The 16,528-nt window shown below is 35.5% G+C and overlaps 1 protein-coding gene across 1 annotated transcript; it reads left to right on the forward strand.

Annotated features, from left to right (window-relative positions):
- The first annotated feature begins 9,609 nt into the window (after nucleotides 1–9,609).
- Nucleotides 9,610–15,715, forward strand: ABCF3 (general control non-repressible 3). Its single transcript, XM_078960401.1, has 18 exons — nucleotides 9,610–9,938; nucleotides 10,382–10,597; nucleotides 11,259–11,451; nucleotides 11,540–11,748; nucleotides 11,825–11,974; nucleotides 12,086–12,214; nucleotides 12,489–12,590; nucleotides 12,685–12,831; nucleotides 12,934–12,996; nucleotides 13,267–13,313; nucleotides 13,396–13,455; nucleotides 13,552–13,634; nucleotides 13,710–13,804; nucleotides 13,990–14,076; nucleotides 14,187–14,274; nucleotides 14,631–14,716; nucleotides 15,305–15,367; nucleotides 15,476–15,715. Exons 1-18 carry the CDS (start codon nucleotides 9,735–9,737, stop codon nucleotides 15,596–15,598), a joined length of 2,145 nt encoding a protein of 714 aa, XP_078816527.1. The 5' UTR covers nucleotides 9,610–9,734; the 3' UTR covers nucleotides 15,599–15,715.
- Nucleotides 15,716–16,528: the final 813 nt, after the last annotated feature.

Raw genomic sequence — 16,528 nt, forward strand, 5'->3', positions numbered from 1 at the left:
GGGTTGTTGTCGATATATATATATATATATATATATATATATATATATATATATATATATATATATATATATATATATATATATATATATATATATATATATGGTTATTAGACTATTTTTTGGTAGAAGTTGACTAATAATTTTTAGATTAAAAATTAGTGTCTTATTTTTTCCTGATATTGTTTCTCTCAAAATCATAATATGAGTTCAATTGAGTATTTCATATTGTTTATCACTGACATATGATGGGAATTTGTTAATTTTTAACTATTATATGTATGGCTGCCGAGATATATGACGAAAATGTTTTATTACAGTGTTGAATTTAACGAGACCACCACTTTGTGACATCCCATAATTTAGGTTTAAAACTACAGACAATCAATTCACCGCGAACCTCTTTGTAACCGGACATATTAAGCTTTAATGCATATTTTGAAAAAAATAAAAAAATAGTGTCGCTACAATGATAATAAGATATGAAATGGTATCTTACTTCCAATTGTGAAAAATCTCAATTGAATCATAAAGCACGTACCGAAACCCTAATTAATATGTCTGAAAAGCTGAAATTTCGTATTAAGCAGTTATTAATGAAGCAAATACTTTAGTCTTGTAGTACATGTTCACCTGAGTTCAGAAATATAAAGAACATCTAAAATGGAGTTCATATGTAAAAGATACGATCATTATAAGTAAATAAAAAAACAAACCAATATAACTCTGATTTTCTTTAAACTACATAAACTGTTTCGATCGGTTGAAGCACTTGCACACCTCAGATGGAAACTCCGATAGCGTTTTTGGCTCATGTTATGGTATATTATTTAATTTCATACTCGAAATATTTTTAGCAAAAGTATTTGTGAAAGTGGAAAAATCGAACGTTTCGGGTCACTTAAACGCGAATCTTTAAATGTAATTTCTTGGACTTCTACAACTCGAAAAATTAATCCGTTAAAGTTTTTGAAATCCTTGAAATCGGATTTATCATTCGCCATTTTTGAAAAAAAATATTAGATGTAAGGATCTTGGCACACAAAGCTATAAAAGACGTTTTAGGGCATTTAAAGGAAATATGGCATCATCTAACTTGCCACCCTGCATGAGTGATGAAAAATCAACCAAAGGCTTTCCTCCTTAGCCCACACTCACGTCCAAACCTTCCTCCCCTTTACCTTGTTGAGTGCACACTTCATTTCAAGTACAAAGTATGGTTGGTTGTGTGTTTAACTTGCCATAAAAGCATGGAGCTTGGCTACCCTTAAAGGCTTGTTTGGACTATAAAAGGAAGTCATTGTCTCTCCATTCCCTCTCCCTTCCTCTCTTTTTGATCGGAAAAAACACCTACGGTGGTGACTGTGACTTGGATCACCGACCTTTGAGACATCGGGAACCGTCGAGAACCAACAACCTCTTGATCCGCCCTCGTTTCTCCTCTCGTTTTTGTCGAGCAAAGAAAAGAAAACACCCCCACAGGAGGTGGTTTTTTCATGTGAAAGCTGTCACACCCCGAAAACCGAAGGCGGAAACATTTACGTGGTTGACTTCACGTTGAGTATCAAATCCAATGCACATAGTAAGTAAAGTAAAACAACCATTAAATTACATAAGAAAACTTTTACAGTTGTTCAAAAGTAAAGTTTGTACAATTGTAATACATAATATATATATATATATATATATATATATATATATATATATATATATATATATATATATATATATATATATATATATATATATATATATATATATATATATATGAACAAAATGAAACGGGTCTTCTGAGTACTCCGACTTCAAGCAAAAAGGATCTTCGGGTACCTGTTCTAACGCTGACCTGAGAACACAAGCGGTTTGAAAATCAGCATAACGCTGGTGAGTTCATAAGTGGTTTTGTTTGCGAAAATGTTCAAGTTTCCTTTCTGTTTCTGAAATGTTATACACACCAAGAAAATCCCATATTTTCTTAAAAAGGTTTGTTATTGTTTGTCAACATGTAAAGTAGAATTGTACATTGAAAAACATGTTTTCTCTTGTAAAGACGTATAGTTATCCGGTTTGTTATCCTTTCTGGTTATGTAAACGTTTTCCCAGGAAAGTCCCATACTTTCCTGAATGTTGGTTACCGTATGTAAATGATGTATTCTTGTTAGACCTAGTTATGTACAAGGTTTCCCAGGAAAGTCCCATACTTTCCTGAATGTTAGTTATTATATGTAAAAGATGTTTTCCGAATACGTGGTTATGTTCAATGTTTCCCCAGGAAAGTCCCATACTTTCCTGAATGTTGGTTTCCAATGTGAAAGATGTATACTAGAGAACTGATTATCTTGTGAATTGTATAAGGTTGTTCATTATTACCATAAGTAAATCTCTATTATCCTAATTGCGAGTTCCATAACCATACAATAGACTAAACCTGTGGCAATAAGTAGTCCACATACTTATGACTTTCGTCACCCTTGAACCATTTCGGTTCGGCTGTAGCTAGCAGCCAGGTGTGGGGTAGTCAGCCCCGTATAGATCTATACACTCAAGTCACGCTCTCTAAATCCCAAAGATTCTGGTTACGGGTGTAGTCCTCCACTCGCGTATCTCTGTGGAGTGTTCGCCGAGGACGTGTCTCCAATCATACAGGATTAACAAATTTACTAGTAATAATATGATAGTCCTCCACCTGCGTATATATGTGGAGTGTTACCGAGGACAAAACAGTGTATAGGTATTATGTCCAAATGTTCTAATACCATGCTTTTAACTGACAAAATGTGGAAAACCATTTGTGAAATATAAGTAAAACATAGCAGTTTAAAACCCATTTCACAAATATATGTTACGTGATCTGCATGTCCAAGCGGTTATCAGTTGTAGTAATCAACATTAAAAGCATATGGAATGTGAAACACACATTTGAAAACATGTTTTGAGTACAATAAATCCTTTGTACTTTGCTTGTGTTCCCCCTTAAAAACAGTGAAAACAGTGAAAAAGGGGTAGGGGTATGAACTCACCAGACTCGGGAATGCGACGGTTTCAGACACTAAACGTTGGTTCGGGGTTTGATTACTCGCAATATCCCTATGTAAAATGAAATAATGTCCATATATATTCAATTAGGGATACATTCACTAATTATATGGAACATTACACTCTGACGAGGTTAAACACCTCAAAACGAGCGTTTGGAGTGACCCGGGTGACATCTACGGACGTGTATTAGTACTAGGGACTTGGGACTTGAGTTTACTCCCCAAGAATAAACATTTAAGTGAGTTTACAGCCATAAAACACACACATACATGAGTTTACGGCCGTAAACTCATGTTGGTGTCATTTTGAGGGTTTAATGGCTTGATTTGACTTGGGGATTGTTGGAATGATTTACTAAAATGCCTTGGAACAATTAGAATGAATTAATACCACATAAAAGGGAGTTCACGGCTGTAAACTTGGAGTTTACGGCCGTAAACTCTCATAGGATGAAGGAAAAATTGATTTGAGGTACAAGGAGCAATCACATGTGATTCTAGTTAATTTTCCAAGCCTTGTTATGAATTTAGAGCACCATTTAACATATTTTTAGGAGTTTACGGCCTAGAAGCATGTTCTATGGCCGTAAACTCTCTTATGCTCATGAAAATTTAGTTTTTGACACTTAAAACAATCACATGTGATTCTAGAAATTTATTCAAGCCTTTGGAGTGCATTAGATTCATCTTTTGACATAGTTTCATGAGTTTACGGCCAAGGGTATGCTCCTAGGCCATAAACTCCTATATGTGGTATTTTTGATGTGTTACAAACCCCCAAACTATTTTTAGAAGGATCTAGGATTTACCACAAGGCTATTGGTTGAGTTACAAGGCATTTAGACATGATTTAAGGTGTTAAATCCCCATTTTTGAGGAGTTTACGGCCCAAGCACATGCCTTGGTCGTAAACTCTTGTTTATCTCTCAAAATGTATGTTTAATGTGTTCCAAGTCCAGATTTGCAAGCCTCAAGGTCATATCTAAGTCCCAACTATGATTTGGAAGGGTTAATTGGCTTAAAAACCCCATTTTTAAGTGTTTACGGCTCAAACTTGATCCTTGGCCGTAAAATCATGTTCTAGGTCCCAAAACTCAATTTAAACATCAATTTGAAGGCTAAAGAGGTTAGATAACAAGTTAGGGATGTTACCTCTTTGATTTGAAGCCTTAAATCTTTGTTTTTGGACCTTTGATTATGGATGAGGAGAGAGGTTGGAAGTGTTTATGAAAGAATGGCCAAAAGCTTCAAATGAAGGCTTAGAACACTTTATATAGTGTCTAAGTTTTGGACACGGTGGAATTCTACCCGATACCGGCGTTAGGCGAGGCTTTTGGTCGTACCCGATTGAGTTGCCGTAACCCAATACGGTAAATTCTAGAAATATTCCGATCGCTAATATGGGTCGTTAAAATGATTTCTAAATGTATTAAGACACCCCTTAAGTCATTTTAGATACGAACAAGTTAATGACTTAATTAAACAAAAGATCGGAATCGAATTTGGAAACGACGATTGATTGCGTGAATTGTACTACGAAAGAGTTACAAGAGATGGTACGAAAATTTCGGGTTGTTACAAAAGCCAAAAGGAAACAACCTCTTTTTTTCCTTTATCCTTCTCGACGAACACAACAAGCAAAACACCCATGAAATCGTTGTTACTTTGGAGTCCCTCCCTACCTGTGTATTTTGCTGCTGAGCAGAAGATGAAGCAATCGAGAGTTGTTAGAGCATCCCTCGCTGCCAAAGCAATCGACGGCAACCTTGTTGTTGCTTTCGCTTCCTTCTTTTCTCGATCAAACCAAGGCAACAATGGTCCTTTCTTGGTTCACCCATTACCTAGTTATCTCGATTAACACATTTTATACAAACTGATGCAATACCAAATCAAGTTTGACAAGACCACAGAAAAATTGAGAACCACATGTGTAACGACCCAATTTTTACGTCCGAAAATTTCATTTTAAAACATTACTTTAGAAAACATTAATAAATAAAAACATTGTTTGATCACACCATAACACATCGTAACCATGTTTTAAAAGGTCAAACCATACATCCCATCAAAATATCAGAGTACAATCCCAGTAAATCTCATAAATGCGAAAACCGAAGAGTGTGTGTATGACGTGCCGCTACCGCGCCGGCTCCTTCCCCTTCGATGCAGAGGTACCTGAAAATAAAACTGTAAACGTAAGCACAAAGCTTAGTGAGTTCCCCCAACGTACCACATACCATACAAACACATAACATACGTACTGCCAGGCTATTCTGGGGTGCCGACCTACCCATACGGCCATTCTAGGGTGCCGTCTTACCCGTGTCAAGCCATTCTGGGGTGCTGACTACCCATGTCAAGCCATTCTGGGGTGCTGACTACCCATCGGTCCTAACAACCGATCCTCGGGGACTGGTCCCCTCCCGCTACCTCTATCGCATAACATAATAGACCAACATACGAGCATACCATCACATACAGTCAGATAATTCTGGGGTGTCTGACTACCCAGCGGTCCTAACAACCGAACTCTACTACTATTGCATATAACGTATCATGATAGCATGTAACATAACAGGTAATAGCAAACCTAGATGATATCACAAAGACAATCATCTATCATACATCTCCTACTGGTGGGCCGGCCGTGTGGCCTTAGACCCACTACTACGGGAAGGTAACTCACCTCAAAGTAGCTGCTGAACTGATCGGGAACTAACTGACCGCTGCTGCTCCGGGAGTCCTCCGGCTGCAATTCCCACAACATACTCAATCAAACACTGCTAACTGCCCTTTAGGTAAAATGACCATTTTACCCCCGGTCTAGCTCTAAGCCAAAGCTAGAGTCAACTTTCAGTTGACCCGACTCGCCGAGTGGATCTCCACTCGCCGAGTCCCTAGCAAACTATTGTCCTGGGTCCCTGGTTCTACTCGTCGAGTCGGGCTATGACTCGACGAGTTCACCTTCTAACTGTCATTCAACTCCTTCATCCTACTCGCCGAGTTGTATGAACAACTCGTCGAGTTCATCTTCATCCGAAGAACACTTTATGCTAAGACTCGCCGAGTTGTATAAACAACTCGCCGAGTCTGTTCTTAATCTATGAAGATTGCCTTGTACTCGCCGAGTCAGGGCATTGACTCGCCGAGTCCTAACATGGGTGAGTTCAGTTCCCAACTCACCGAGTCACCCCCCTGTGACTCACGGCTCAACTCGACACATCATAAAGGGACCAAATCGGTGACTCGCGACCAAACTCGCCGAGTCGCCGCCATGCATCCACCAAATACACCGATTTACTCGATTTCAGTCCATGCCAATCATAGATCTGGACTTCTAGGACACAAATCACACGTAAAGTTTCCAACTTTACGTGTGGATATTCACTAATGTGGATTTTAGGGTGCAAAATGCCTCAAAAGGGTAGATCTAGGATGAACAAGCCACATGGGGCCATAAAGCTAACAGATCTGAGCTCCTGGAGCTCAATCTTGCCTAGATCTAAAGGTTAATCCACTTATTACGAATCATTAAGCACAAACAAGCTTGAAGAATTGCTCAAGAGTGTCCCAAATGAAATCCTAAGCATAGAAACAGGGGAAAAACGAGATATACCTCAAGGAAAATGTTGAAATGACACCAAGATGGCTGATCTCCTTCCCTTCTTCTTGATCTACTCCTCTTTCTCCTCAAAACCTTCAAGAACACACCAAGAACACTTCAATTTCTCAAGGAAACAAGGGAAAACGATGTTGGGGGAGTTCTGGGGGTGAATGGGGACGAGTTGGGGCGGAATGAAGGTTTAAATAGGGTGCAAACCCTTGAAACTTAGGGTTTCATCCAGCAGCGGTGACTCGCCGAGTCCAAGATATGGACTCGCCGAGTCGCCCACTTAAAACGTGTCCTGAGTCTCGTCCCTACTCGGCGAGTCGGACCTTATGACTCGCCGAGTCCAAGGCTAAAATAGGGCAATGCTCAAATAAAATTCACATACCGGAAACCAGGTGCTACAACATGGACCAAATTTATCATGTTATAAAACCGTTTATCCGTCATCTTCAAAACCCATATCTTAAAGCTTTGATCATGTTTGTTTACTAAATTAAAACTAAAATCCAAAAAGTCGATTTTTTTCTCTATGTTCTGCTAATCATTGTATGTGACTATGTATTTGTGTTTTCAACATGTATGTATATGTGTTCATCATTGTTTGTGTTGTACCCATATCTTAAATAAGGATGTAAATGAACCGAGCTACACGTAAGCTACTTGAGCTCCGATCATTAAAAGCTTGAAAACAAGCTGAGCTTAAACGAGTTCGACCCCGAGCTCGAGCTTAGATTAAGGCTCGTTTATTAAACGAGCTAGAGTTGAGCCTTATATATAATGATCGTTTAAGCATGCGAGCTTAAACTAGCTTTGATAATATATATATATATATATATATATATATATATATATATATATATATATATATATATATATATATATATCATTAAATATGAAAAAATAATTAAAAAAACATATATAATTAAACTGTAACATCTTATTTCGAGAAATTTCTTAATCCGGGATTATGTACAATAAATGGATCAATTAAAGGCCTTAGGCTTCAAAGGAATAAGGTTTAGACCCTATTGGATGTTGATAATATTGGTTATGTAATCCAATCCCTTGGTTTGTGTTAGAGTCAACGGGTAAAACGGAAAAAGTGATGTTTCAGACTTCTTGCATTAAATATGGATTTTTTCGAGAAGTTTTAAGTCTAAGATATCTAGATAATATTGTGAGGCTCTTTAATACCTTTCCGTATATATAAAGATTGTTGAAAATGGAGTTGGAACAAATAAGTTATGACCGTTTGAAGTTAGGACTATTTTGGCTTAAGCCGTGTATGTTGGGTATACGGGAGAAGTACGTTGGGTGTACTAGGGCATCCCTGCATATGATAGGCGTACCAGGAGTATGTTGGGCATATGCGCTCAATGTCCAAACCCTCTCGTGATTTGAGGCCTATTTAAGCTCCTTAACTTCCACAAACTCATTACATTCTTAGCCTCTACTTCTCCAATACCCTCCCTTGAAACCCTAACCCTGGTTTGAGCATTATGAGCAAAAATAAGGTGTTTTTAAGTACTATGGAGTGTTCTTGGTGTATCTTGGACAAAGATTAAGCCAACAACAAAAGATTAAGTTGCAAAAAGCATATTTCTATGTATAGAAAAAAGAATATGTACTAAACCTACTTGGTTTGAAGCCATTAGTGCCTATAAAGACGAACTACAATTGTAATATTACGTATGAGAGATATTTCAAATAGAAATAACAACATGATATGTCAAATTTATGAAGCACCACCTATAGTAAATGAGGACACTTTTATGATATGCCACAATTCATTATCAAACAACCATGGACTTAGTAATCATTTTTTTTTGTATTGTTTAAGGGATATTTTCAAAAAACCCTTAAGTTTGTTAAACATTGATGGGTTTATACCAAGTATGAGTCTATGTGTGGTAAAACCTAATGGTTGCGAAACCTTTGTAATTAACATATTTTATCAGGTAACCATCCACACTCTTGCTAACCCTGATTTATTAGACGACAACATGGAAAATAAAAGGCATTAACACATAAAGTCTCATTCCTTCCTACAACTCCAAATATCATAATAAGAAAGAAGGAAAGATAATTCCACAACCTACACATTGGTATAAGAGACATATTGTTAAATGGAGAATAAATTGTATATAACACATATATCCATGAGAGAAGTATAAAGGAGAGGGGGGGGGGGGATGAGACCTAGTTTTTTCCATCCATATTTTGATAAGGGCGATTGTAAAGTTAGTTAATAAGATATCACTGAAGATGGAACCACTTATTAATTATGATCACTACTCAATTTCTTCTTATTATGTCCTCACTCCTCATTTTTTTTCTTTGATTTTGTAAGAAAAATGATGACCTAATGTAGGAAGCCTAAGCAACGTGCAAAACTGAACACCTAAAGAATTTCCCTTTGGGTCAATCATTCTCATCAATCAAATCAAACTCATTTTATCCTTCAAATTTCAAAGAGATATGCCAATGCAACCACATATTTAAATCACCTTTCGTTTTCAGTTGAAGAAGGGTCACATAGGTAACAAATCGGTTGTGAATAGGTGAGTAAATGAGTGAGAAAGAGACATAGATAAAAAAAGCTTCTCCAAACAAACATATAAGTAGATTATGGGGTGCATGTGTTAAGTTCTCCGAACAAACCTACAAATGTTGATTGCTTTGTAATAGAAATATATATTTAATCGGTGTTAAAGAATTGTTGTAATTTTTTTCATATTAATTCAAATTAAAACAAAGAAAACCCAAATAACGTGATAAACCGGTTTTTGGATCCGGTTTATGTTCAGATCCAAACCACGCATTGGATCCGGTTCGATTCTTTATGTTTGTCCAATTCTAATCTGAAGGCCTTCCTTGAGTTGACACAACTTTGAACAAGAATAATGGACTCGAAAAGTACTGGATGACCCATTGACTCAAAATGTTTTTTTTCCCCTTTCAGCCCACAACTGCAGAAGGGGCAATCCAGCCACTTCTCGAAAGTCGAAAGGGTTTACGATTTGTTTTCTTTATCGTCTTTCATTATCTGCCGGAATATCAGTTGCCGGTGAATTAGGTTGAAGGGCAAAATGACTGAAGTAGCTAGCAACGTTGTTCACGAAGTATTAGGTCCAAGAGCACAGGATCTAGACCAGCCAATCATCGATTACATAATTAACGTCCTCGCGGATGAAGATTTTGATTTTGGATTTGAAGGCGAAGGTGCCTTTGATGCCATTGGAGAACTTCTCGTTGATTCCGGCTGCGTTACCGACTTTGATGAATGTCACTCTGTATGTACTTGTAATTATTTCGTTTTTTGATTGCTTTTTCGTTAATTTTGTTATGTATTCACTTACAGTTGTTAGTTACGCGTAGTTTTACCGATGCTTTATTTGGTCATTGTTATCAATTTGTCTAATTTCTGGCAAAGATAGATAGCTTAGCTTGAAGTACACAATTACTGATAACTAAATGGTAATCAGCTCAAACTGCATAGTCTCCACTCAAATTAGACAGTCTTTTCATTTTTGGTTTGATCATCCCTAACTAATCCGGCTTTTCGGATAATAATCACGTTAGTTTTGTGTGCCACACTGCCGTTTATAGGAATTCAACTACTACTCTACTCCCCTGATTGAATGACTTCATTGTAAACAAATATATTTTCAATCTGATAAACACAAAAGCAATATTTGTTATTGACTTGTCATTGCTCCTCAAACAATATTTATAGATTTGTAGCAGACTGTCTGAGAAATTTGGAAATCATGGTTTGATCAAAATAAAACCAGCAGTCAGAAGCCTTGCTACACCATTTAGAATGAACGAAGGAATGGATGAAGAGAAAGCTCCAAAAAGGAAACCTGAGCCAGTAGATGGTCCTCTGCTAACTGAACGTGACAAAATCAAGCTTGAAAGGAGAAAGAGGAAAGACGAGCGTCAAAGAGAGGTATTTCATATGTGTAAAGTACATATATAAAGTTTTAGTATAATAGTATATATCATCATTCATCAAGGATGGGTAACCAAGTATAAGATTTGCTCAAAATAGGCCACTAACATGATTTTGCATCATATCAGGGTCCTTAAACCTACAATTATTGTTTGAATTATACCAATATGACTGTCTATAAACCTTGGCAACAGGTTTTACGTCCTAGTTGGCATCCACCTATTGTATATCTGGCGTCTATGTGGCAAAACTTGTTGACATCACCATTTTTTAAAGGGTTAAAGTTGAAATTGGCCAACCAACCATTTATGTTTTTCTAGAATGGCCACTTATTTATTTATTTATTTTGTACGCCTAGTGTCCCTAAACAATTTTTTTGTCTTATTTATACCATTATAATGGTATAAAGAGCACCAAGTTCTTTTAACAACCAAGCCTGCTATATATTAAACAAACTGATACTTACATTAACCCTTGTGGAAGTTATATCATTGGTTACAAATTACACCTGTTAGAGCTTACACATAATAAATCAACTAGGCTCTATAGACTTAAAAATGTTGATACAATAATATGTGAGCATTTGTCTTGATTCAAGGAGTGTAGTTAGTTTTATTTCTGTGCTGTCATGTGTAATTCCTATATGTTGATTGATCAGGTGCAATACCAAATGCATGTAGCAGAAATGGAAGCAGCAAAGGCTGGAATGCCTGTTGTATCTGTAAACCATGACAATACTGTTGAAGGACCTTCAGTTAGAGATATTCATATGGAGAATTTCAATGTCTCTGTTGGTGGACGTGAACTTATTGTTGATTGTACTGTAACACTTTCTCATGGAAGACACTATGGTGAGTCTTATTTTTCAAGAAATCAGGATTTAATGTCTTTTTTTAAATGATAGCATCATGATGTGATCATGTGATACATTCTTTACAGGGCTTGTTGGTAGAAATGGAACAGGAAAAACAACTTTCTTAAGGTATATGGCTATGCATGCCATTGAAGGTATTCCTAAAAACTGTCAGATATTGCATGTGGAGCAGGAAGTTGTTGGTGATAACACATCAGCATTGCAATGTGTTCTTAATTCTGATGTTGAGAGAGCACAGCTGTTGCAAGAAGAAGCCCGCTTGCTAAAAATACAGGTTTGGTTTTGCTCACGTTGCAAATGTCTTTACTCTTTTTTTCTAAAAAGACATAAACTTTTTATGATAATTGTAGAGAGATGCTGAATTGGAGGCTGAAGAAAAGAAGGATCCGAATGGGTTAAATGTAGATGATGGAATGGCTCAGAAGCTTGAAGTGATATACAAAAGGCTGGAGTTCATTGATGCATATACTGCTGAAGCCCGTGCTGCTTCTATTCTTGCGGTTGGTTTCTAATTTGTTTGATTTAGTGATTAGTTTTACATTTTTTTTGTTATATGATTTGTGGGTTATGATCTTTATTAATTAATAATTATAATTATGTGAGGGTTTCAGGGTCTGAGTTTTACACCAGAAATGCAGAATAAGCCAACAAAAGCTTTTTCTGGAGGATGGAGGATGAGAATTGCTCTTGCTCGTGCACTTTTCATTGAGCCTGATTTGTTACTACTTGATGAACCTACAGTATGCTCCCCTCCCCCTGTCTTTCATAATTTAGGGTGTGTTTGGTTCAAAGGAATGGAATGAGTCATGCCATTCCATGGTCATGTTTGGTTCGCCTGTATGAATGGAATTGGATTCCTTCAGGAATGGTTTGTTACATTCCATCAGGCAAAACAAACAACTTCTTTTTTCATTCAAATGGGATGAACCATTTCGTTTCTTCTCTGATCCATCATACAAAACACCACCTTACATCTTTTAGACAATAAAATAAATCTTTTTTTTTTTTGTGCAGAATCATCTTGATCTTCATGCAGTGTTGTGGTTGGAAGCATACCTAACAAAATGGCCGAAAACATTTATTGTTGTTTCTCATGCTAGGGAATTCTTGAACACGGTAACACTTTTCTGCCCTAATATTCTTGTCCCAGAAACTTTATATTTCAATTATTTAAATACTACTGTTATAATCAAAATCTTGTTTCTTGCAGGTAGTTACAGATATATTGTATCTTCAAGGGCAAAAACTGACTGCATACAAAGGAGACTATGATACATTTGAGAGGACGAGAGCTGAACTTCTTAAAAACAAACAGAAAGCCTTTGAATCAAATGAGCGTTCAAGGGAACATATGCAGGTTTTTCTTTTGCTTTATTTTATAATAATTAAATGGAGAAAAACTATGCATGTATTTTTTTTATTTTTTTTTTTAATATTTTTTTATCTTATACTATTGCAGTCTTTCATTGATAAATTTCGTTACAATGCGAAACGTGCATCCCTGGTTCAATCTAGAATCAAGGTAAGGGTTACAAAAATCAACCTTATACTTTCTTATTTTTACCACATTTAGTCCAAAACTGAATTTTTTATACGGTTTGGTCCTTATTATAAGGTTCCATATAGATTTTGGCTTTGGAATCTTGAGATAGGGACCAAAACTGAAAAATTCTTTGGTTTTAGATTAAGCATGGTAAAACTTATAAAACACAGGGACCGATTTTATAATCTACTTTATAAATGGTCAGTAACTCTAACTCATAATATAATCATTTTTGTTGACTAATTTCAGGCACTGGAACGTTTAGGACACGTTGATGAAGTGGTGAATGATCCAGAGTATGTGCCACTACTGTCTCTTTGATATTTTTCACACTTGTAAATTTTTTTTTATGTAATTTATTTTTTTGTGTGTATGCAGTTATAAGTTTGAGTTTCCTACACCAGATGATAGACCTGGCCCACCTATTATAAGTTTCAGGTTTGTTGTTATTATAATACTAAAATATAGATGTAATATTTGTATCTGCCTAAGTTATAATTATTTTTTTTGTTGTTTTTTTAAATGTGATGATAGTGATGCTTCATTTGGGTATCCTGGAGGCCCAATACTGTTCAGGAATTTGAATTTTGGAATAGATTTGGACAGCCGTGTAGCAAGTAAGGATAATCCTTGTTTAGAATTGTATTGTGTAAATTTGATTTTGTAACTATTTTATGCAAATTGATTTTCAGTGGTGGGGCCCAATGGTATTGGTAAGTCTACCATACTTAAGTTGATTTCAGGAGAGCTTCAACCAATCTCAGGAACAGTTTTTCGTTCGGCTAAGGTAAAACCTTAAACCCTAAACCCTAAACCCTAAGGTAGTGTGTTTGGAATGTGATTCCCTTTCTTGGGCTGATTTTCATAGAAAAGGGGAGAGAGGGATGTTATAAGTTACTTTTTTTTTTTTTTTTTTTTATTATTCTATAATGTTCAGTAACATTAATGGTTTTAAAAAATTCGTGTGTTCAGGTTCGTATTGCTGTGTTCAGTCAGCATCACGTTGATGGGCTTGACCTTACCTCCAATCCTCTTCTATACATGATGCGTTGCTTCCCTGTGAGTTATGCTCTTTAGTTCAATGGACTAAATATCTTAATATATATTTAATTTAAATATATACTATATGTATCATGCTTATTAATGATTTTTTTTTTTGTGTGCCACAGGGAGTGCCTGAACAAAAGCTTCGAGGCCACTTGGGTTCTTTTGGTGTTACTGGGAATCTAGCTCTTCAACCAATGTACACCTTGTCTGGTATGTGTTTTTCTGAGTAAATGACATGTTTGGTCCCCGAGTATAGATTTTTTCATATTTGGTCCTAAAACATTCTCTTGCAGTTGAGGTTTTTGTAACATTTTTGGTCCCTAAGTATAGCTGAATTTTGCAAATTTAGTCCCAAACGTATAGTCCATTTACTTGGAAGAGGGACTAAAAATGCCACATAAGGACCACAGTTACAAGAGAAGTTTTTAGGACCAATTTTGCAAAAATCAACTATACCCGGGGACCAAAAATGTAACTTACGCCTCTTTATTTTTCTTATTCGTGTGGAGCATTTTTGTACAGCTTGTTTAGACTTTAGACTTACTGTTGTTAGTGGCATCTGTCAGGTGGTCAGAAAAGCAGAGTTGCATTTGCAAAAATAACATTTAAAAAGCCTCACATCATTTTACTTGATGAGCCGTCAAATCATCTTGTAAGTTTCAATCATTGCTTTCTTTTTTATTCCATACAGAATGAAATGAATGGTCTGTCATCCCTGTCTATGGTTGTCAATCAGTCAATGACTTGACTATTTGACTGTTCTACCCTTTTATCCCATTGAAATTACAGGATTGGGTAACTTTATGCATCTATTATGTGACATATAACACCCTCGTTGTGCTTTGTGGGATATCACCATATATTTTTGTAAACCTTTTCATTACTTATATAATCCCTGGTGGGATCATCCAAATCATTGCTACCTTTTTATTTTTATTTTTCCTTAAAATCTTGAATTTGACCCTGAAAAAGAACTCCCTTTAGAATTCTTATTTGCTAAACAATTCCTTCCATTCCTTCCAAAAATATTCCGGACATGTTTGGTTTGTTGATTCCGAACAGAATTGGATTTAGAGATTCCGTTTTATTGCCAAATTAACGGAATTCAATTCCGTTGGAATCTTTCAAACTCCATTGCTCTTTTTATTTATTTATTAAAAGACCAAAATACCCTCGTTATATAATGTCAAATAAAGATATATAAGAATATTAAAATTTATGCTGTAATTTGTAAATGCAGGATTTGGATGCTGTGGAAGCATTAATACAAGGTCTTGTTCTATTCCAAGGAGGGGTTCTCATGGTAATTAATTATACTCTAATTCACTTTAACTATTTATCTAACCTTTTTTTTATATAAATATTTATTTTTATTTGTGGTGATAACTGATGAATGGATTAAAACTTTCAGGTGAGTCACGATGAGCATCTGATTTCGGGCAGCGTTGACCAGTTATGGGCAGTGTCGGATGGCAGGGTGACACCTTTCAATGGCACCTTCCAAGATTACAAGAAGAAACTACAATCTTCATAAGTTTCAGTTTTAATAATGTAAGTGTATTATGAGATTTCATTCATCGTTTTTCTTGTTTTATGTTAACAAAAGCTTTCACCTCTCGATTAATATTTATAGTAAAGAAGATTGTATCAACTTTTATTTATTATTTACCTTTTTGCTATCAGCTAGGCTTTAACAAGCAAATTGGTGATTGCTGCTTAAATATGTTATAATCACTTTATATACATCTGAATACACTCATGGTCGTAGTGTTTCTGGAATTTAATAAATAATGATTGCATAAAACATGAAATTAATATCATTTTTATAAGATAATAGCATATTAACATCATCTCAAATTATATTACTCTATCAAGCTATTTATATTATCCATATAATTAACATTTAATCTTTTTTTTATCCAAACAAACAAGGTAACCTGTAAACCCATAGTACTAGGTTATAATTGTAGTTTTAACACAATTGAAAAGATTTTAATGTAATTAACATTTAATCATTTTTTTCATCCCCTTTTTAAATATCTATTAATAGTGTAAAACTCTTGTTTTTACCAAATTCGAAATCGATTCAATTATGTGATTCAATGGGTTTAGTATCGAGTTATAATATTTAATGTTAACAATTGATGAGATATCATTTCTATGAAAAAAATAGATTAGGAAGCTTTGATTGCTGAAAATTTGAAACCCTAGCTTTATGAATTATCCATGAATTTGGATTTATAGGAATCTGATTTTGATCATGGATTATATAACATCCCATCTTTCTTTACATTTTAAACTCACGAAAAGTGACATTATTGCACATAATGTTATGTTAATTTACAAAATTTGGTCTGGACGACATTTAGTCCACTAAGGAAGTTACACCTAACTATCATCAATTATAGTGAAGTATATTACAGTTACAAATTAATAGAACCATAACATTTTAGTCTCGTGGATA

This window comes from Lactuca saligna, chromosome 6 (genome assembly GCF_052625555.1).
Source record: "Lactuca saligna cultivar CGN05327 chromosome 6, ASM5262555v1, whole genome shotgun sequence".
Lineage (NCBI taxonomy): Eukaryota > Viridiplantae > Streptophyta > Magnoliopsida > Asterales > Asteraceae > Lactuca > Lactuca saligna.

Excerpts from the sequence above, each read along its gene's own strand:
- ABCF3 (XM_078960401.1), top strand. The coding sequence starts at position 9,735 with ATGACTGAAGTAGCTAGCAACGTTGTTCACGAAGTATTAGGTCCAAGA. Across the intron at positions 13,314-13,395 it reads GAAGTGGTGAATGATCCAGA|TTATAAGTTTGAGTTTCCTA; the intron begins GTATGTGCCACT and ends GTGTGTATGCAG. Across the intron at positions 14,077-14,186 it reads ACATGATGCGTTGCTTCCCT|GGAGTGCCTGAACAAAAGCT; the intron begins GTGAGTTATGCT and ends TGTGTGCCACAG.